General features: G+C 58.7%; 1 protein-coding gene across 2 annotated transcripts; it reads right to left on the bottom strand.

Annotated features, from left to right (window-relative positions):
• Positions 1-77: 77 nt before the first annotated feature.
• On the bottom strand, positions 78-22313 carry Micall2 (MICAL like 2). 2 transcript variants are annotated; one of them, XM_048330475.1, is made up of 17 exons: positions 22013-22313; positions 14074-14122; positions 10630-10771; positions 9484-9674; positions 8693-8808; positions 7275-8210; positions 5839-6119; positions 5184-5274; positions 4447-4616; positions 3805-3987; positions 3308-3372; positions 3109-3232; positions 2680-2770; positions 2508-2581; positions 1877-1991; positions 628-674; positions 78-297 (listed from the first exon to the last, which is right to left on the bottom strand). In XM_048330475.1, the coding sequence occupies exons 1-17, from the start codon at positions 22153-22155 to the stop codon at positions 221-223; spliced, it is 2895 nt and encodes a 964-aa protein (XP_048186432.1). In that variant the 5' UTR covers positions 22156-22313; the 3' UTR covers positions 78-220. The 2 variants fall into 2 exon arrangements, with proteins under 2 accessions (XP_048186432.1, XP_048186441.1); XM_048330484.1 differs by having other exon boundaries at positions 3835-3987.
• Between the last annotated feature and the right edge of the window lie 208 nt (positions 22314-22521).

Genomic DNA, 22521 nt, shown 5'->3' with positions numbered 1-22521 from the left:
AGGGACTTCCAGCGGGGCGCCAGCCATCGGGCACACACGGGCAAACGTGGCGCAAGCAGGAGCCCGCACAGGAGGCAATGGTCAGCGTCTTTATTAAGCACAAGGACCCTGGAGAGGCAGGCAGGGCAGCTCCAGGTCCACGTACCAGCTCTGTCGTGAGTCTGAGGGACATGGCCGGGCAGGAGGGCCTGGGAGGGGCCTGCCGGTCCGGCCGGGCAGCTCATTGAGCACAAGCGCCTTTGTTCTTGGAAGGCCAGATTTTGGACAAGCGGAACTTGGGTTTCTTCCGCTGGAGGTCTAAGGGGGAGGAAAGGAAAACAAGGCTTCACTCGGCCACACGGGTCCCCAGTGGGTGCACACCCCCTCCCCCCAAGAACCTCCAGGATCCCTAAGAAGCCAGGGACTCGGAGAGGTACCGATGGCATGCACCCCACCCGCAGAGCAGCTCCCCCAGACCAGCCAAGCGCCAGTGGAAAATAAACCCAGCGCCACCACCACCCCCCCCGCCCCCTGCAGCAGCTCTCAGTCCCCCTTAGAGAAGGCCTTTCCTGTGTCCTCCCCCCCCCTCCACACACAGGATTCATCAAGATTCATCACCCACCCACCCCAGCCCAGCCTCCACACTACCGAGGTTCTCAATCATGTTCTGTAGCACCTGGTCCTCCTCTTGCTCCCTGTAATGAAGACAGGGGCATGGGGTGCGTGTGCCAGACCAGGGATCCCAGCCTGGGACGTGGCTGCTCTCCAGCCCCACTCACCACGTGGCCTGGCCATACCAGGCACTCGGGACCCCAGGCTGGTCAAGACCAAGGCAGCGGGGGGACCCCAGCGGGCCAGCCTGGGCTGCTGGCCCTAAGTGGCCCAGACATGGCCGACAGACAGCACAGGGACCAGGGACCCTCTGGAGCAGAGCCCCAGGGCTGCCACACACATTCGTGTTAAAAAATTGAGTAAGTTAATGGAAACTCCTATAATCCCAGCTACTCAGGAGGCTGAGATCTGCGGATCATGGCTCAAAGCCAGCCCAGGAAAGGAAAGTCCACGAGAGACTCTTATCTCCAATGAACCACCAAAACACCAGAAGTGGAGCTGTGGTCCAAGTGGTAGAGCACGTGCCTTGAGCAAAAGAAGCTCAGGGACAGCACCCAGGCTGTCACAAAATAAATACATTTATTTCTCTAATATAATTTTTTTTTGCCAGTCCTGAGGCTTGAACTCAGGGCTGCTGGGCACTGTCCCTGAGCCTCTCTGTGCTCAAGGCTAGCACTCTACCAGTTAAGCCACAGCGCCATTTCTAGCTTTTTCTGTTTATGTGGTGCTGAGGAATGGAACCCAGGGCTTCATGTCTGCTAGCCTAGCACTCTACCACTGAGCCGCACTCCCAGCTGGCTTCAAACTGGGATCCTCAGACCTCAGCCTCCTGGGTAGCTAGGATGACAGGCATGAGCCACTGACATCTAGCTACTTTTTTATTTATACTTTTTCTTTCTTTCTTTTCTTTTTTTTTTTTTTTTTTTTTTGCCAGTCCTGGGGCTTGGACTCAGGGCCTGAGCACTGTTCCTGGCTTCTTTTTTGCCCAAGGCTAGCACTCTGCCACCTGAGCCACAGCGCCACTTCTGGCCATTTTCTGTATAAGTGGTGCTGGGGAATCGAACCCAGGGCCTCATGTATATGAGGCAGGCACTCTTGCCACTAGGCCATATCCCCAACCCTATTTATACTTTTTATTTATCCTTGGCCTTGGGGGACCTGCCAAAACCTGTCTTCTACGGTGGGTGAAGCAGGATGGGTGCTGAGGGGCCAGTGGCCAGGCCCCTGCCTAGGACACAGCCACCTTGGGCTCAGCCTGGTCCCTGGCCCCCGGCCCTGCCCTCACCTGAGTCTGTCCTCATCCAGGAAGTCAACAATGTCGCTGCGGTCATTCACTGTGCTCACGTACTGGCTCAGCAGCTCCTGCTCCCGCCGCCGGTCCTGGGGTGACTTCAGACCCTCTGTGGGGACAGCGGCCATCAGAGCAGACAGGCCATCAGGAGCACCAAGTCCCCACCGCCCAGGGAGATTGGTGCTGGGCACCTGGGTGGCAGCGTTTGGCAGGGTAGCCTGGATAAGGGGAGGAACCGGTCCCCCTCAGCATGAATATTGGGACCTCTGGCACCTTCCCTCTTCCCCAAAATGGAGGCTTGGACTCCATCCTGCTGCAAGAAGGGCAAGGGCGGGATTTGTGCCAGCACCTGCCCACCTGTGTCTAACACCTTACGGGCACTAATTCCCTGACCCAGCCTGCTAGCTGACAGGGCACAGAGAGGTTAAGAGACTTGGCTAAGGACACACAGCCAGGAAATGGAAGAGCTGAATTTCAAAGCCTCCTATGGTGACCAAGGCAGAATCTGGGGAAGCTGGCACTGCCCAGCCACCTCTGGAGCTGGGCCTGCTCCACCCCTGTCCAGCCTGGGCCCTTCCCTCTCAGGCCGACCTTCCTGGTGAGCAGGGTCCTAGATGGGACGTACCAGGCTTGGCCATCAGCCGGCGTAGCTCGCCCTCGAGGTCCAGCTGCCGTTCCTCCAGGCGCTGATCCTTGGACCTGTGGGACACTCAGGTGAGAGACTAACTGTAATGGCTGCTCCCCACACCCCCAAAACTGGGGCCCCCTCACGCCATGGCCTTCCTGCAGGGCCTCACTTGTACATCAGCTCAGATTCCAGCCTCAGAAGCAGCTGCTTCTCATGGATGAGCCGGAACCAGTCCACCATGAGACTGTCCTCCGCTGCATCTGTGGAGAGGAGAGGAGAGGGGAGGAGAGGCTGGAGTCCAGCTCCTGTGCCGGGCTGGGGGGACGGGGGTGCAGGGCTAGGCCATGGTGCATGCCTGCAGCAGGATGACAAGGCCAGCCAACAGCCAGGGGGCGTGGCCACCCTCTGTGGGCGTGGTTGGACTTGGCGGGGGTGTGGTCAATTTTACTCTGTGAGGTGGGCGTGGCCATCCTACTGTGGGTGTGGCCGGAGTGTGGTGGGGCGTGGCCATCCTACTGTGAGTGTGGTGGGACTAGTGGGGGTGTGGCCAATCCGTGAAGTGAGCCTGCCCTGAGGGTGTGGCCACTCTGTCACTCACCCCCTTCTGCAGCTCGCAGACGCCTCTCCAGCTCCACGCCCCTGAGCTCCAGTGCATCCAGCTGCCTCTCAATGTCCTGCACCTGCTTCTGGATCTCCTCCTGGGGGATGTAGTCAGGGTGCAGCTGGGGGGAGGCAAAGGGCAGTGAGGACCAGCACTTGGGCAGAGGCCTGGCCACCCCCACAGCCCACCTACTCACCCTGATGGGGGAGGTCACTGTCTCAGCAGATGGAGCTGGGGCACTAGTTGGGCCCACCGGCCTCCCTGGAGGAGGAGAGGGATGAACCCTTGGGGCTCAGGGGACAGTGCCCGAGGAGACCTGCAAGTGTCCTGGAAGGAGCTGGACCCAGGACTGCTGGGTTCACCCACCCCCCACATCCTGGATGCCACTGGCCACAAGGATGGGGCAGCCCCATTAGTGTCAGGGGGCAATGGGCAGATCCCAGCCGGCCCTGGCCCTGCCTTCCCCTTGGGCAGCAGGTACAAATACACCCCCTCCGACATCTCTGGCTGCCCAGGTCCCTCTGGCTACCAGCAGGGACCCTCCAATGTCACAAGGCTCTGTGACCAATGTGCTACGGGGCCCCCACTTCTCATGAGAAGAGTCTGAGTTCTGCAGTGTTTCCTTTTTCTTCCAGACCCATCATCCACCAAAACCCTAAGACCCTCCTCAGCCAAGGAAGGCTTCATCTTCACCCCACGCAGAAGCACCCCTCTGGGGCTGACCTGGCACGCCTTGATCATGCCGTCTCTCCTCCTCCTTTGAGCTCCAGGCTTGCACTTCCTGCTTTGAAGACTCTGGCCGAAGCCAGTCGGCCGAAACGTCGAGGCTGGCGGGAACAGCCAGTTTCCTGCGGTGTGCCGGGGACGGGGAGGCAGCTGCCAGCAGGCAGGTGGGAGACAGAGCCATGAGTCAGACCAGAGCCCAGCCCTGAGCACCAGGGCCCATCAGGACCGTGGCTCTGTCCTAGGTCGGCTGACACCACCATGTTCTGGGCACACACTGACCGTGGACCAGAGCAGACCATATCCACACTGGCCACTCCATCTGGGGTGGGCGCAGGGCCTGTGCTTCGCAAGGCCCCGGGGCAGTGATGTGAGAGATGAACCCACAGACAGGATGTTCGACATGCAAGCACAGGCACGAGCCACCCCAGAGCCTGGGGTGCATACCCATGACTGACCACCCCTATGCACATAGCACCCCCATGTGACCACGTGCATGTGCGTGCTGGACACAGAACCTGTGCATGGGGAGGGTGTCTCTTCCCCTCCCCCCACCCCCAGGAGCACCTAGCACCCACACTGCCCCCACACACACCCTGTGTGACACATTACCTGCAAGGCTGGGCCCAGGGCGGGCTGGGCCCGGCACCTTCTCAGGCCGCACAGGGGTCAGGATGATTTGGACTCCCCGCTCGGAGCTGCCTGACACTTTCTTAGGGGTATCTCCTGCCCTCAGCTCGGCTGAGGTCTGGGGTTCTCTTGACTCCCACAGCTCCTGAGTCCTGGTTGGAAGGCATCAGGTCAGCCTGGCCCAGGCAAGGGGCCACTGGAGTGCGTCAAAAAGCCGCAGCCAGGAGCTGCCAGGCACTGCCCTCTCCCCCACTGATCTCAGTGGTGTCAGTGGTGTCCCGCCACCTGCCGGCTCAGCCGCCCAGGACCCTCGGGCTGGGACATCTACAGAGCACGCTCGCTACTCAGGAGGCTGACAGCAGAGGACTGGATTGCGGGTCAAAGCCTACCGGGACAGAAAAGTCCTTGAGACCCTTATGGCCCGTTAACCACCAAAAAGCCAGAAGTGGAGCCAGGAGTGACTCAGGTGGTAGAGTGCCAGCCTTGAGTGAAAAAGCTCAGGGATGGTGCTCAGGCCCTGAGTTCAAGCCCCAAGGCTGGCTCAAAGAGAAAAGAAAAAAAAAAAAAACAAGAAGGAGCCCATTTACTCCATTGCATGGGCATTTACTGAGAACCTACTGTATGCTAGGCCTCAGGCTGGCTCTGCTCACATCAAAGACCCTCAGACACAGGTCAGGGTTGGCGAGAGGAGCTAAGCACAGCAACCTGGCCTGACTCACCTCCCGGCAGGGCTCTTCCGGTCCACCGGCTTCAGGAGCGCTCTCCAGCCTTCCGGCCCCTCCTTGCTTTCCTGAGGAGCAGCGTCCTGGCCTGGGCAGGGAAGAGGGGTTTGGAGGTATCCAGGTTCGTCTCCTGCAACCACCCAGCCGCCGCTGCCCATGGAGTCACCCCAGCATGCTGAGAAACCCAGGGTAGGGCCGACCCCTGAGTTGTGTGTCCCCAGGGTGATCCTGGGTCCCACAAGATGACCGTGCAGTCTCCTCTGAGCTCAGCCTGGCAGCGCCACCTGCCCAGCCAAGGGTCACCCCAGACACAGAGAGAAAAGCCCCGTTCCTAGGCATCTCAGGCCCTAACTCAGGAATGCAGGGGTCCAAGGGCCAGATCAGTGAGTACACACCCCAGACCCAGGCGGGGCCATTGTGAGTGTGGACGGGGCCTCTTCCACCTACACACCCAGGGCAGAGCTGGCCCAGGGGCCCAGCTGTGGACAGGAGCCACCAGGGCACCAAGCTACAGAAACCCACCACCACCACCCAAGAGTGGAGCTTGAGGGACACAGCCCCAGGGGGCGGCCTGGCTCAGGAACCACCAGTGACAGGTCCCAGGGAGCCCTGTGCCCGCCCCCCTCGCCACCCTATGGCAGCGGGCGCTTACCCTTCACTCTGAGGGGCTCTGGCTTCGGCCTGGAACCAGCACTCACCCCGCCAGCCCCTGAAGACACAGCCAGCCTCCTCCCCTTGGCCCCAGGTGACTCAGGTGCCTGGGCGGGGCTGCCCACACTCGTGGGGGGCCTGAGCGGCTCTGTCCTAGAGGAGGGGCGGGGAGCCTGGGGAGTGGACGAATGTGACGAATGTGACAGCTTCGCTGAGGAAACTGCTCGAGGCCCTTCCGTTTTGAGATGGGAATTTGAGGTAGAGGAACTGGCTGAGCAGGGCCTGTGGGCAAGAGATCAGGCATCTGGCACAGCTGCATCCTCAAGCCCCCTCTCAGCCTTGTCCCCCCAGGCAGAAGCCCCAGAGCCTCTGCATGATGCTAGCTGTGGGAAAAAGCTGAGGAAGCACAAGGCCCTGAGGCCAAGCCTCAGTACCCACACAAAAAATAAAATATGAAGGGCCAGGCGCCAGTGGCTCACGCCTATCAACCTAACTACTCAGGAGGCTGAGATCTGAGGATTGGGGTTCAAAGCCAGCCTGGGCAGGACAGTCCGTCCATGAGACTCTTACCTCCAATGAACCACCAGAAAACTGGACATGGCCCTGTGGCTCAAAGTGGTAGAGCACTAGCCTTGAGCAAAAGAGCTCAGGGACAGAGCCCAAGCTCCGAGTTCAAGCCCCATGACAATCAATCAATCAAAAACAGAAGAAGCTACTCAGGAGGCTGAGATCTGAGGACTGTGGTTTGAAGCCAGCTTGGGCAGGACCACCTGTGAGACTCTTAACTCCAATTAACCATTCAAAAGCTGGAAGTGGAGCTCAGGTGGTTCAAGTGGTAGAGCACCAACCTTGAGTAAAAAAGCTGAGGGACAGGGTTCAGGCCCTGAGTTCAATCCCCAAGACTGGCACAAAATATAATAATAAGGGGCTGCCTAGTGGCAAGAGCGCTTGACTCGTATACATGAAGCCCTGGGTTCAATTCCCCAGCACCACATATATAGAAAATGGCCAGAAGTGGTGCTGTGGCTCAAGTGGCAGAGTGCTAGCCTTGAGCAAAAGAAAGCCAGGGACAGTGCTCAGGCCCTGAGTCCAAGCCCCAGGAATGGCCAAATATATATATATATATATATATATATATATATATATATATATATATATATATATATAATAGAGAGACAGAAGAGGAGGCAGACACATGAGGGAGGCCACATGATGGTGAAGAGATGGGAGCAGCTGGAGCTCCCAGCAGTGAGGAGCGGCAGGAGAGACCCTCCCCCAGAGCCCCGAGAGGGGCCTGCCACACTGTGGTCTCCAGAGTTAGAGGACATATTGCTCCCTGAGCAGTGCTCGGAGCACTAATACAGTGACCACCCACAGTGGCCTCCACTGGGTGGCAGGGGTGCATTTGGCTGCACCCCTTGCCCTCTTTCTACCTACCTGCCGGGTGCCTGAGTGCCTGCGCCCCCCAGCCCGGGCAGCGCCTTGCGGAGAACACTCAGAGCATGCGCCTTGCTGCTGTCTGTGGCTGGCGTGGGGCCCCTGCTGCTGTCCGTGGCTGGCGTGGGGCCCCTGCTGCTGCCCCCGGCTGGCGTGGGGCCCCTGCTGCTGCCCCCGGCTGGCGTGGGGCCCCTGCTGCTGCCCCCGGCTGGCGTGGAGCCCCTGCTGCTGTCCCCGGCTGGCGTGGGGCCCCTGCTGCTGTCCCCGGCTGGCATGGGGCCCCTGCCAGCGGGGCCACTGCTGGGCTGGGCTGGCATCTGGAGAAATTTCTCTCGGGCCTGCTGAGTCCTGGAGGCCGAGGGAGTCCACATCGCCGTGCCTGGAGATGGCGCGCTTGAACTGGGCGTGGTGTAAGCAGCCACGCCTCGAGGGGCTGCCCAGCCTTGGTGTGTGGCTGGCCGAGTGTCCGGGGCACTTGGAGACACAGCAGGATGGGAGGTGACAGGAGATGACCACCCCATTGGGGAGCTGTTGGTCACACGTGGGCTGCCTGTGGCACCTGCAGAGGGGGACGTCCAACTGGGGGACAGCCTGGGCCCTGAGGGACTCCCCAGGTACACGTGGGAGGAGGTGGCTGGAGGGTTGGGTGTACCCCGAGTGAAACTTGTAGCTTCTGAGCTGTTGGCTACAGGCTTATGAACTGCTGGCCGGGGACTGGGTGCTGGGTCCTTCAGTCCGTTCACGTCCTGGGTCTTCAGCGGGGTGCTGGGGGAGTGGGACGTTGCACGGGGGGGCCCTGGTGGTCTGGGAGTCAACCCTGGCAATTTTGGGCTGGAAGAGGTGGCTCCTGGATGGTGGTTGGTGCAGATGAAGACCCCAGGCTCCTCTGTGGCACGGTAGGCTCCCGAGTGCAACGTGTTGGAGCACTGCTTACACCTGGAGGGTGTCGTAAAGGGGTTCAGCGCCTGTCTCCTGCGTCCTAACTCATCCACCCATCTGCTCATTCACTCCACCTGTATGTATCATGCGACTCATTCATCATTCATTCATCGGATTCATTCAACAAACCTCCACCCAGGGCTATAATCCTGAGCACAACCAAGAACTTCATTAGGGGTTCAGACACCCCAGAGCCCCACTGAGAGGACAAATCCACCCTCCAAGGATGCTGGGCTTCCTTTCAGAAGCCCCCAGCTGGGGGAGCTATGTGCTATGGGGATCCAGTCAGCTGGTCAGCGTGACTGGAGCCCAGTGAAGGGTCCCTGGGGGCCTGGGAGGAGGACAACAGGACCTAGAGGTCCAGAGGAAGTGCTGGTGCACTTCCAGAGGGGCTTCCAGAAGTCCAGAGGGGCTGGTGCAATGGGCTCAGGAGGCCTGGGACAGGGAGGTGCAGGCCCCGGTGAGCGACAGGACCCTACCTGAAGCAGCCCCTGTGGTAGAGCCGCCCATCTGCAAGGTGTCGCTGGACGAGGTGCACATGTTTGCCACAGATGCCACACGAGCTGCTGACCGAGCTGCCTGGCCCCACCAGGCCCTGTGCAGAGGAACCAGGGGCTGCTGAAGGTGGCAGGCCTCCCAGGACCCCACCCCTACCAGGACCATTGACCCTATGGAGGCCGCAGCAGGTGGGCAGGGCTCCAAGCTCAGGGCTTCCCACCAGAGTGGGGCTCCAACTTCAGTGGTGTCCGAGGGAGAGGATGGGAGGCCGGAAACAGATCCAAGGCCAGAACCTCCCCCCATCTCGCACTGGCTACTTGGGGCCTGGGATAACCAGCTGTTACCAGCAGGGGGCGCCCAAGCACATGCCACTGATGGCCATTCCCCCCACACCCCTTCCATCCTGCCCCACCAACCGGAGACATTTCCCCACCACCACCACCAGGGAAGGAGAACTGGCCTGGGGATGAAGCCCAGGGCCCCCTCCTGTCATGGGGAGGACGATGAGACCTGCTGTGAACACCAGAAAGTCTGGCTTTGTTCCACCCACACGACCACCCCATACCTCAGTTTACCCATCTGGACAACTAATGGGAGCCTTGCAGAGGAGTCCCAGAGGGTATGTGATAAACAGCACTCAGAGCATGCTCAGTGACCCCAGGGGTACAGCCCCACCCTGTAGTTTAAGGGTGCACACAGCCCTTTAACCCCCATTCAGCAAAGGCTCCTGGGAAACCCAAGAGATCACACATGAGGTGAGCTGGGTGCTTACAGCCTTCGGGGCTGGGTCCTCTGAGCCCCTGTCTCTCCTCTGGACCACGGGGTTCGTCCTGGCGGGAGACAGCGGCGGCCCCCGAGCCGGGGTGGGTGAGGACAGCGTGGGGGGCTGGGAAGGGGCCTTCTTACCACGGGGCTCCTCGGTAGAGTCTGATGGAGGTCTCTTCACGCCAGCCATGCCCCCAACTGATGAACACAGAGCAACCAGGGGGTCAGGAGGGCTCTGCCTGGCCCACACCCACTCTGAAAGGACTGGGGCCCCCCAAGGATCCCAGTGCCCAGGAGAAGGGGCTCACAAGCCTCCTGGAGTGTTTGCTGGGGGTGCAGAGCCAAGAGAGACCAAAGGGCACATTGTTCTCAGCACTGCCCCTCATTTTTCCTGGCTCCCACTCCCTCCTCACTGACACCCCTCCATCCTGGGTCAGGGAAAAGGGATTTTTCTGTTCCAGTCAGGGCTGGCCCTCTGCCCAAGTGATTCCAGAGATTTCTAAAGCCCAAAGAGGAATGTGGGCCTGGAAGCAAGCAGCCACATCTCACCCAGGGTGGGGAAAGGCCTGCCCCGAGCCACCCCTGCCACCCTCTGCCCATCCCTGCCCGCCCATGCCTGCCTGTGCCCACCCTCACCCGCTCCTGCCCAAGCATGCCTGCCCTCGCCCACCCCTGCCCACTCATGCCCACCCCTGCCTACCCATGCCCATCCCTGCCCATCCCTGTCCACCCATTCCTGTCCATGTCCACCCACACCCACCCATGCCAGGCCTGCACCCTGTCTATGGAGACTCAGACGGTGCATCTGAATCTCTAGGACCACAATGGGCAAACAGACCCATAGGTGCAGAGGCACGAGCAGGGGTGAGGCAGGGAGGGTGTACAGACAAGGATGTGGGCACGAGCCTGTGATCCCCCAAAAGGGGCAGGCTGGGGGACAGAAGAGGTCAAGGCCTGGCTGGGAACTTGCAGAGAGACACAGCCCCACCCAGAAAGGGCTGACTGGCCGGTGTTAAGGCAGTGCTGGGCATCAGGGCATAGAGACTGGACATGGATCCTGAAGGCTACGGGGCTACAGCACCGGGAGGCCCAGTGGTCCCCTATGGCACAGAGACACTGGGGAGCACCTCAGACAGGTGGGGGCAGGACTCACTGGGGGAGCGGCCGTGGAAGTAGTTGTAGTACTGGGACACGTAGGTCAGGATGCTGAGCCGGTCTGGCACCTTCAAGGCCACCATGTCCTCAGCGTCCAGCAGGGCCGGGATGCCCAGCTGCTCCTCAGCCACGCTGAAGGCCTGGAAAGGCGGCACAGGTGAGGCGGATGGGGGGGGGGGGGAGAGGTGGGCGAGGGAGGGGCAGCATGGGTTTCCTCTACTTCCCCTTCTTACCTGTCTGTACCGGGGACCAAAAGTCCAAGCAGACAGACAGGTCCTGCCCCAGAAGTGTGACCCCGGGCGTTATGAGGCACTCCACACCCCATTGACACCAAACTGCCCATGGCAGCCAGCCCCCCATAGCCAGCAGCTGCCCAGATATCCATGCAGCCCCCTCCACTCACAAGGAACACAAATGGCTTCCATGTCCTGACAGCCCATGCCATGGCAGAGGCCTGGACACTGCCAAGGGGACCTGAGGCCCCGGGCTGCAGAGGGCCAGGACGCTGCACACCCACACACACGCAATGCACACCCACACAGCACACACGGCACACCCACACTGCACACCCACATAACATGCACTGCACACCCATACAACACACACTGCATGCTCACACAGCGCCCACTGCACACCCACACAGAACACACGCCCACACAGCACACACCACACGCCCACACAGCATGCATGCCCACACTGACCACCCACACAGCACCCACTGCACACACTGAACCATCCACAAAGCACCCAGTGCATATCCATACAGTGCCCAGTGTACACCTATACAGCACACACCGCACACCCAAACAGTGCCCACTGCACACCCACACAGCAGCTCTGCCTTGAGTCCCCCTCTTCCATCCTACTCCCCAGACACTGAGGTGTGGCCTGCCCTGGCCTCCCCTGTCCCCCTCATTGCTGGACCCAACCGGAGCCCCTCCCCCTCCCATGGGGCCACATGAGACTCCAGCTGTGCTCGCAGAGAGTTCTCATCTATCAGGACAGAGGGATGAGTGCCAAACCACAAAACATGGCTACAGAAAACCTCCCGAGCTCCCTGGGCTCAGGCCTCCACTGCCTCCCTCCCCCTCTTCCCAGACCTCTGTCCCCAGCCACCCTACACCCTGTGCCCCATCTCCATCCACCTATGCAGCCCCCGCACGCCTGCAAGCTGGGCTCCCCTAGTCCTGCAGCCACACCAACCCCAGTGGCCTCCACTGCCTGAGCCTCCCCAGGGGCCCTGAAGCGGGCCCCCTGTGGCCAGCAGGGGGGGCCGGAGGTCTCCTAGGCCTAGGCTGCCATGCCCCTCTTTCCCTCCCTTCCTCTCTTTCTAGAAGCCCTGAGGTTCCCAGCCCAAGCCTCCCTGGGGAACTGTCTCCCAGGGCCCTGCCTCTGCCCCACCCCACCCACCCACCCACCTATGGCTTCCTTCTGACCCCAGGGCCTTTGCCAATCCCTGACAGCAGGGTTGCCTTCCTGAGGTTGTTCAAGAGCCTTGGGAGAGCTCTCCCAGAGACCTGGCCACCCACTCCCCTCTACCCTTCCCTGTCTCCCTGATCTGTGCCTCCGAGCCTGCTGCTTCAGACAGTTGGAATTGGCAGCCACTGGCCAATTCGAAGCCGCTATCAGCTTTTGAAATGTGGCCAGGGCACCCACCCAAGGAAGTGTGTGTGTGTGTGTGTGTGTGTATGTGTGTGTGTGTGTGTGTGTGTGTGTGCGCGCAAAACAGGGCTTGAACTAAGAATCTGGGCGCTGTCCCTTTGCTTTTTCACTCAAGACTGGTGCTCTACCACTTGAACCACAGCTTCACTCTCAACTTTTTTCTGGTTAATTAGAGGTAACAGTCTCATGGACTTTCCTGCCTAGACTGGCTTTGAATCTCAACCTTCAGATCTCAGCCTCCTAAGTAGCTAGGATTATAAGCATCCATCACTGTTGCCTGGTTTAAGACTCAATTTTAATTTTCATTTTTTATTTTATTTATTTATGTATTTATTTTGCCAATCCTGGGGCTTGTGACTCGGGGCCTGAGCACTGTCCCTGGCTTCTTTTTGCTCAAGGCTAGCACCCTAGCTCTTGAGCCACAGCGCCACTTCCTGCTTTTTCCTGTATGTGGTGCTGAGGGATGGAACCCAGGGCTTCATGCATGCTAGGCAAGCACTCTGCCACTGAGGCACCTTCCCAGCCCAGGAACTCAATTTTTCCTGGCAGTTCACTGTCATAAGTTGTGGCCCGGCAGGTTGGACAGACATGTGCTGTCTCTGCTCCTGCCCCAGCAAGCCATGTGGGGGGTCTGTATGTGCAACCCTCCCACCTGAGAAAGATCACACAGGCTCTGCCTCCCGTGCATGGACCGCCAGGGAAGGCAGAAGCTCCAGAGAAACTGAGGCTGGCAAGGAAGAAGCTCTCGCAGCTGGGGCATAAAGAACGAAGTTGGAATCCACAAGACCAGAGATAGTGGTCCTCAGGGAGCAGGGCCACATCTCCTACACCCTCCTGAGGCTAGGCCCAGCCAGGCCCCGGGGGAGGGGGGCGGAGGGGAGGCTCCCCGACCCAACACTCAACTGCCCCACAGAGAGAGGGGGCCTGGGGCTCCAAGCCTGCCAGGTGTGGTGGCTCATGCCTTTAATACCAGCTACTGAGGAGACAGAGATTGTGGTTCAAGACCAGCCTGGACAAAAGAAATAGTGAGACCCCCATCTCAGAAAATAAACATGGTGGTTCACACCTACAATTCCAGCTACAAGGAAGCAGAAGGATCACAGACCCAGGCTGGCCAGGGCAAAAGCTTGAGATCCTATGTGAAAAACAAACACTAGCTGGGCACTGGTAGCTCATGCCTGTAATCCTTGCTACTCAGGAGGCCAGGATCTAGGATGATGGTGCAAAGTCATCCCAGGCAGGAAAACCTGTGAGACTCCAATGAATCACCAGAAAGATGGAAGTGGCACTGTAGCTCAAGTAGTAGAGTGCCAGCCTTGAGCACAAAGAGGCTCAGGGACAGTGCTCAGGTCCTGAGTTCAAGTCCCAACTGACAAAAAAATGGGGGGGGGAAGGCTAGGAATGTGACTCAAATAGTAAGGCACCTGCTTACCCCTGGTTCAAATTCTAATACAAGAAGAAAGGAGGGAGGAAGGAAGGGAGGGAGGGAAGCAGAGAGGGAGGGAGGGAAGCAGAGAGGGAGGGAGAAAGGGAGAGAGGGAGGAGAGGAGAGGAGAACAGAGGAGAGGACAATGACAAGGATGAGGGCAAAGAGAAGGGGAATTATTCTAGAGTTAGCCAGCTGAGGCCTAGTCATAGACCTGGAGGTTGGCCCCAGTTCCAGGCTGGGGTTGAGCTGGCCATGTAGGGCCCGGTGGCCCCTCGGACATGGCTGGGGGCCAGCTTTGGTGCCAGAGCTAGGAGGGCAGGACATGGCGGGTGTAAGGAAGGGGAGACTCACCAACTTGTTGTTGTCATAAATGTTTTCCTTCCGGAGGGCACTGAAATTTCTGGAAGATAATAAATAACACTAGCATTAGCAGGCGCCAATGGCCCACACGTTATTCTACTCAGGAGGCTGAGATCTGAGTTCAAAGCCAACCTGGGCAGGAACATCTGTGAGACTCTTATCTCCAATGAACCAGCAAAAAGCCAGAAGTGGCACTGTGGCTCAAGTGGTAGAGTATTAGCCTTGAGCACAAAAGCTCAGGGACAGTGCCCAGGCCCTGAGTTCAAGCCCCAGGACCAGCAAAATCATCAACAACAAAATCTATGTATCCAAAGCCACTTAGATCAGAGAAGGCAAGGGCTGGGGGTCTCCAAGATCATCCTGCCCTAGCACCAATCCCCCAGGAGGGGCACTGGGAATACGTGAGGTCTTGGGCCTGCTTGAAGTGGGCAAGCTGGCACTGACCAGCGACACAGCCCAGCTCCCAGACACCCCTCCCCCCCCAACAGCCACCTGGGCACGGGGCAGGCCATGACAGCTTTTGCAACTCAACCTTCACCTCAGGCCCACCAGAAGTAGCAGGAGACAGGCCCAGAGAGGCCCCACCACCAGCCCCGGGGGCCCAGCTATCACACCCCTACCCAGAAGTTAAGGTCCCCCAGCCTCCTTGCTTCCCACCTGTGGCCCCACAGTGACAAAGCCACTAGCAGAGCCTGGCTCCCATGGCCAGGGAGCTCTGCCCTGTCAGTGAATCAGATTGTTCTGGAAGCTTCCTAGCACAGAGAAGAGGGGTACAATCCAGAGTTGTGTCCTCCTCACCCAACTTCAATATGTGTCACCAAGCTCCTCTTCTCTATGGCTTCAGTTTTCCTCTCTATGAGACAGCCTTCCTTCCTTCCTTCCTTCCTTCCTTCCTTCCTTCCTTCCTTCCTTCCTTCCTTCTTTCCTTCCTCCCTCCCTTCCCTCCCTCCCTCCCTCCCTCCCTCCCTTCCTTCCTTCCCTTCTTCCATGCTGGCACTGGGGCTTGAACTCAGGGCCTCATGCTCTTGCTTAGCTTTCCTGTTTGGGTTGGTACTCAATCATTTGAGCTATGCCTCCAGTTCAGCATACTAGTTAATTAGAGATGGAGTCTTGGACTTTTCTGCCTGGACTGGCTTCAAATTGTAATCCTCCAGGAGCTGGGAATATGGCCTAGCATGCATGAAGCCCTGGGTTTGAGTCCCTCAGCACCACATACACAGAAAAAGCCAGAAGTGTCGCTGTGGCTCAAGTGGTAGAGTGCTAGCCTTGAGCAAAAAGAAGCCAGAGACAGTGGCCAGGCCCTGAGTTCAAGCCCCTCAACTGACAAAAAAAAAAAAAATGTAATCCTCAGCTTCCTGAATAACTAGGATTATAGGCATGAGCCACTGGCTCATACTGCCCGCCCCCCCCAAATCCTTCTCCTGTTCTCTGTCCTTTCTCTCTTCCTCTCTTTCCTCTCTTCCTCCCTGCTCTATTTTTCTGTGTGTGTGTGTGTGTATCTGTCTGTCTCTCTCTCTCTGTCTCTTGGTGTTAGGGCCTCAAGCATGCTAGGCAAGTGTCCATTCCCTGCCTAGTGCTGTGTTCTAGAACCATGCACCCACCCCTGCCCCCCAGGAAGGCGGGGCATGTCTCAAAACGAGAGGAAAGGTGCTACCTGTGTTCCCCCAGCCTGGCATGAATGAGCTCCCATTCCAGACACCAGCCGAGGCTGGGCCTCACTGAGCTTGGCCCCCTGTGAGGCCCCCCGGAGGCCAGGCCACAAGCCCACTTTCCAGTCAAGCACACTGAGGCCGGGGGCTAGCGGTATCTGTGGGGCAGCTTGCCACCTCCCCCTTAGGAATGTCCACGCCGCTGGCCATCCGTCAGCTCTGCAGAGGGGACCCCACGCTTCTGGCTGCCGGGACCACCTCCCAGGTAACGCGTACCAGATGTGGGGACCACCCTGGAACCAGGCATCTGCGCAGCCACACACAGGAGAGCTGGGAGCGTGGCTCGGCCTTCCCGCCCCACGGCCTCTGTGCAGAGGCAGGGGCACCCAAGCATGGCCAAAGGTCCGCGGTGGACAGCCTGGGCCCAACACCCCCCGCCAGGGTCCCTCCAAGCTCAGCTGGAGCACTCAGAGCCCCCTCCCCCTTTCCTTCAAGAATACCAGCTTCCCCCTCCCACCACTGGCTCTCTGGCCTCAGTGGCCCGCTGGGCAGGCAGGAAAACAAGCTCTGTTTTGTATCTAAACAAAGCAAAAAGCGGCCTGTGCCTATTCCATCTGCCCTCATCCTCCCTGGGGGCCCGGCCGGCCGTTCCCCGACCCCAGAGGGGGCACCCAGAACCTTCTGGAGTCCTGCTGAGCAGGGAGCTGGTGCTCAGGCTGGGGATGCAAGTTCCAGGCCCACATCAGCCACCAGAACAAGTCCAAGCTGTCTACTGGGCTCGGAGCCCCCGCCACCGGGCAGGGCCCACCGCAGCCCAGCCTCGGCCGCCACACCACCCCTGCTGCTGTGACCGGCCTGACCCCATCGCTGGCCACGTTCTGCCCTCAGGACTGGAGTGCAAGTTGCCCTCTCAAGTTGGGCCATTTGGTTTGAATTTGAAACATGAAGAAATCAAGTGTGGCCAGGCCTAGTGGTGCACGCCTTGAGTGTCAGCCACTCCAGGGGGAGAAGGAAGGGACTCATAGGTTTGAGACTAGTCCCGGCAAAAAATTCACGAGACTTCATTCCAACCAATAAGAGCAAAGTGCTGTAGGGTGTACCTATCATCCCGGAGACAAGAAATCACAAAGAGAAGGATGGTGTTCCAAGCCAGCCCAGGCAAAAAGCACAACTTACTTGGAAAACAAAGTAAAAAGAGCGGAGGATGCTGGGCACCACTAGCTCACCTGGGATCCTGACGACTCAGGAGGCTGAGACCTGAGGATCACGGAAGGCTGCCTTGGCAGGAAAAAGTCTGAACCACCTCCCCTGTCCCCCACCCCACTTTCTCATGAGGTTTTAACTCTGGGTCTGGGCACTGTCCTTGAGTTCCTTTTGCTCAAGGCTAGTACTCTACCACTTAAGCCACAGCTCCATTTCTGGCTTTCTGTGTGCTTAACTGGAGATAAGAGTCTCAAGGACTTTCCCAGCCCAGGTGGCTTTGAACTGGGATCCTCAGATCTCAGCCTCCTGAGTAGCTAGGAATATAGGTGTGAGCAACTGGCATCTGGCTTCAGAGACTATTATTGCCAGTTGACCAGCAAAAAAGAAAAAAAGAAGTGAAGCTGTGGCTCAAGTGGTAGAGTACCAGCCTTGAGCAAAAAAGCTAGGAAACAATGCCCCAGGCCCTGAGTTCAAGCCCTAGTAGTGTCACAAAAATAAAATAGGATGTGTTTACTTATCACTCCAGGGCCCCCAGCACAAGACTATGTTATATAGTTAGCAGTCCATTTGTGCTTGTTGAATTCATTTATTCAATGCTTGATGACTGAGGTTTCTGCAGAGAGAGAGAGAGAGAGAGAGAGAGAGAGAGAGTGGTGTGTGTGTATTACTAGGGATTGAACTTAGGCCCTGGTTTCCCTTTCTTGCTCATGGCCCACACTCTAATGTTTACACCACACTCAAGAGTTGAGTCAGGCTGGGACTGTGGCCTAGCGGTAGAGTGCTTGCCTAGCATAGGTGAAGCCTTGGGTTCAATTCTTTAGCATCACATACACAGAAAAAGCCAGAAGAGGTGCTGTGGCTCAAGTGGTAGAGTGCTAGCCTTGAGCAAAAAGAAGCCAGGGACAGTGCCCTGAGTTCAAGCCCCAGGACTGGCAAAAAAAAAAAAAAAAGAGTTTGAGTCTCACAGACTTTTCTGCCCTGGCCAGTCTTGAGCCTCAGTCCTCAGACCTCCTGAGTAGCTGGGATTACAGGCATGAGCCACCAAAGTCTGCTGCCTTATTCTTTAAATAGTCACCTAATGAATGAATTAGTGGCATCTAGAGGTAAGCAGTGCTGCAGTTCACTGGCCAGCTGCCTAGTGAAGCATGCCTGGCCCTGTGCAGCCTGAGGCATGACCAGCCAGGCTTCCACAGCCCCTCTCAGCCCGCCTCCCACCCACTATCCACAATGGAATGTGAACTTCAGCTGGGGAGGGAGCCGGCCTCCTGCCCCGGCGCCCCTGGGGGCACCCCTGGGCCCGGTCCAAACCCCCAGATGGCTGGCTTATTTCCTGGAATACAGAACCCAGCGGTGGGGGAAGGGTGCTGGGCGGGGAAATCCCCCAGCATGTGGAGAGTTAACCCCAGCCAGACAAATGGCACAGGGCTGAGGAGGGATGCCAGACCCCGGTGCGGGGAGGGGAATGGGAACCAGTGTCCAGACTGGCCACTCTGCCATCCTGGAAGGCCTCAGCAGAGGTCTGGGCAGCGGGCCCTTGGGCAGGAGAACAGAAGGCTTCTGTCCCCAGGCTGCTTCCTGCTGACCACAGCCTGAGTGGGCCGGGAGGTCAGCCCAGCCTCGGCTCGGCCCAGGAAGGGAGACAATGCTGCTGCTTCTGGGGTTCCAGATGAGGTCGCCCCCCTCCCCATGTGATGTCCAACAGCAAGCAAGTCACTGGCTTAGGGAGCCCCAAAGTGCGGGGAGGGCAGCCCTGGCAATTATGACCCACCATCTCCATCTCCACAGTCACCACGCCTTCTGCTGCTTCTGCCTGTAGCCCCTCGCAAGCTCAAGGAGCCCAGAGAAAGTACAAGAGACCCCACAAGAATCTACAGCCCCAACCTCACTTCTTGACAGCCTCCAGCAGGGAAAGGGGGCTCCCACAGGTCTTGCAAATGGCCCCTGCCTTGGTCTGCAGAGAGGGAGGCAGACAAGGCCCCCTCATCCCCCCCACCCCCCTCTACCTGCTGGAAGGGCTTCGGCCTCCAGCCTGGCTGGCCCAGTCTGCCTGAGGCCCGGAAGGGAAGGGTCAGTGCTGGGCAGGTCTGTGGGAGGGGCTGTTTGTGCTGGGCGGGGCCCAACACACCTCACAGCCAATGACCTCATCACGGAAACCACTCCTGGGGCAGCACCCTTGAGACACTGGCAAACCCACAGCCTTGGAGGGGCAGGCTAGCCGCCTTCAGGTGGGTGGAGCTGGTGAGGTTGATCCCTGAACCCCAAGTTGGAGACTCCCACAAACCTCCTGGGGGTAGTGAGCTCTGCCACTGGGAAAAAATCAGGGGTACAAACACAAATGAGGCCCGGTCCCCACCTGGCTGGCTCCTAGCCCAGACCTGCTCCCTCACAGCTGGTCCCCTTTGAGGGCCAGAGGAAACATGTTCAAAATGCAGCAGGAAAGTCTGAGGTCAGACCAAAGGAAGGACTTCCTGGTGGCAAGGCTGGGGATAGGAGACAGGAAGTCCACCTTCCTGCTGCTACTGAGGGTCTTCACCCCAGGAAGGAGATGACAGGGGTGCTGAGGACTGGGTTGCACCAGGCCAAGGTCAGACTTCAGTCTTTCCATGGCCTGAGTTCAAGCCCCAGACAGGAGGAGCAGATCAAGGCTTCCTAGGGAGGGCACCCGCCTAGCCACCAGCCACCCCCAGAGCTTCACATGGAGAACCAGCTGCACCCAGGTCTGACTCTGGCGAGGTCCCCGGCACACGAGAGACACCATGAATAAAATAGACCCCACTCTCTGGAGATGACCTTCCAGCAAGACAGAGAGCCAGCAAGTCAGCAAGATGGAAGATAACTCCACCTCTTGTGGCGGGCCTCTGCCTCCAGCCTCCGTCCTGCCATGGCTGCCCGGCTCTCTACAAGTTCATCACTTATGGGGTCAGTGTCTATCTCAGGGGCTAGGGCGATCTTGTGCAGTACAGTCAGTACTCAGTAACTGTCAGCACACGTACACACACACACACGTACACACAAGTGCACTTCTGCCTCCCTGTGGGCAGTGCGTGTGTGGCCAGGAGCACACCAACCCCTGACCTCTGAGAGCAGATGGAAACCCTCCAGAGCAGGAAAGGCCCCAAATGTCCAGTCACATCTGACCCAGCGTGCGGAGCCAGCAGATAGCGCCACCCTCTCGGGCCCACTTGAAGACTTGTCACGCTCATCCCTTCTTGGCCTGTCTGGCCCAGGCCACCAGCCAGCCTTCTCCTGAACTCTATAACCCTGATAGAGCCTGGCCGCTGGCCTCTCCATGTCAAGTCCCAAACCCTGTCACCATGTCTAGCCCAGCAATCACCAAATTTCAGCTTGGGCTGGTCACTGGTGGCTCACACCTGTCATCCTAGCTCCTCAGGAGGCAGAGAGCTGAGAGCCACAATTCAAAGCTAGCTAGTCTGTGAGACTCTCAGCTCCAATTAAGCAGCCAAAAGCTGGAAATGAGGGACTGGGAATGTGGCTTAGTGGTAGAGTACTTGCCTAGCCTGCATGAAGCCCTGGGTTCCATTCTTCAGTGTCACATAAACAGAAAAAAGACAGAAGTGGTGCCGTGGGTCAAGTGGTGAGTTAAAGAAACTCAGAGACAGTGCCAAGGGTATGAGTTCAAGCTCCGGGAATGGAAAGAAAGAAAGAAAGAAAGAAAGAAAGAAAGAAAGAAAGAGAGAGAGAGAGAGAGAGAGAGAGAGAGAGAGAAAGAAAGAAAGAAAGAAAGAAAGAAAGAAAGAAAGAAAGAAAGAAAGAAAGGAAGGAAGGAAGGAAGGAAGGAAGGAAGGAAGGAAGGAAGGAAGGAAGGAAGGAAGAAAGAAAGAGAGACAGTAAGGATTAATTTAGAGGAGAAGAAAGAAAGAAAGAAAGAAAGAAAGAAAGAAAGGAAGGAAGGAAGGAAGGAAGGAAGGAAGGAAGGAAGGAAGGAAGGAAAGGTGTGGCTCTGGTAGAACACCAGCCTTGAGTGAAAAAGCTCAGGAACAGTGCCCAGACCCTGAGTTCAAGCCTCAGTACCAGCACAAAAAGACAGACAGACAGACAGACAGACACACACACACACACACACACACACACAAAGCCAGGTGACATGTGCCTGGGTAAGGAGCAGAGATCACTGCCCAAGTGCCACGGAGAGACTTGGGCAGCTTAAGAGATGCATTTCACAACCCCAAGGCAGGAGCCCAGTCTCTTGCTCAAGACTCAGACTTCCCGGGCAGAGTGGAGCTGGATTTGGGGAAGAGCTGTGTCAGATCAGCCTGAGTCTGACATTGCTGTGTGGTGTCAACCAGAGCCTGTGAGCTCTGGGTCTCCATTCCCCTGTGTGTACAGTCAGGGGCCTGACTAAGCTGCCTCTGACCTCACCCTGCCTCAAGACATGGTCCCTGGCACACACACACACACACACCCCAACCCAGCCTGGCCCCACAGCAGCGACTTCTCCTGGAGATGCCTGGGCTGCATGCAGGTGGCTTTGTGAGGCTCCTTCCCCAAACCCCAGCCATTCAGCCACAGTGTTTGCTGAGTGAATAACTTTTGGAATTAGAGTCAAGTTTAGGCTTGTCCACCTCCCAGGGATAGGACCCAGTCTCTACCGTCACCCCAAGATACAAATAGAGAGGCCTGGCCAGCTGGACCATGGGTTGGGGGTTCAGGGGTTTCTGATCTGTCTGTCTTGGAGGTGTCTCTAGTCTGCATTTTCAGAGAGGCCTGGGCAGACTGGAGGGGGGGGCAGGCCGTGCCCACATTAGCAGCCTTGAGTGACCCCTGTTTTTCCCCAGACCCCAGGGCAATGCAGATCCCAGGGGAGCAAGGCTGTTGGCCCAAGACTCCTTGAGTCACCCCTGACTAAGCTGCCCGGGGGCGGCCAAGATCCTGGCCTGGGGCCCAGCTGCACTGTGGGGGACGGCTCACCGGGGTCCCCTGGCCACAGCCTTGGGGTGCAGGGGGGGGCGGGGAATGCTCTGCACAGCCGCAGGCGGCCCACAGCTGGGGGGCGTGTCCTCCAGCAAGCGGGCCTCAGTTTCCCCGCCTGCGGCCCCAGGCGCGGGCGCGGCACTCACATGAGGTCGGGCCGGTGGCGGTGCAGGATGGCGCAGAAGGCCAGGCCGTCGCGGAACGACGTGGTCATGTTGGTGATGCTCACGTCCCGGTAGCCCTCGCATTGCTGCCGGCACCACTCCTGCAGGGCTTTGATGGCCGCCATGTGGGCGGCGGGACGCACGGGCTGCTCCCGACCGCCCTCGACGCCGACCCGGCTCGGCCCTCCCGGACGGACGCACACGGACGGACGCGAAGACTGACGCGAGGACCCGCGGAGCGCGCGGCCCGGCGCGGAGGACAATCGGCGGCTGCAGCCGCGGGACCCAGAAGCCGCCAAGCGGCCGCAGCACCGCCCCCGCTAACCACGCCCTGGACCCCGCCTCCAAGAGGCCACGCCCCGCATCGCCGACGCTCGGCATAGGCTCCCGCTCCTGAGGCCCCGCCTCTCTGCTCAGATCACGCCCACCAGAGCCCCGCCCCCTGCGAGGCACCGCCCCCTGCGAGGCACCGCCTCCCGCAGTCCGGATCC

This window comes from Perognathus longimembris, chromosome 1, assembly GCF_023159225.1.
Source record: "Perognathus longimembris pacificus isolate PPM17 chromosome 1, ASM2315922v1, whole genome shotgun sequence".
NCBI classification, from domain to species: Eukaryota; Metazoa; Chordata; class Mammalia; order Rodentia; family Heteromyidae; genus Perognathus; species Perognathus longimembris.
This window is presented reverse-complemented; position numbering and strand designations above follow the sequence as displayed.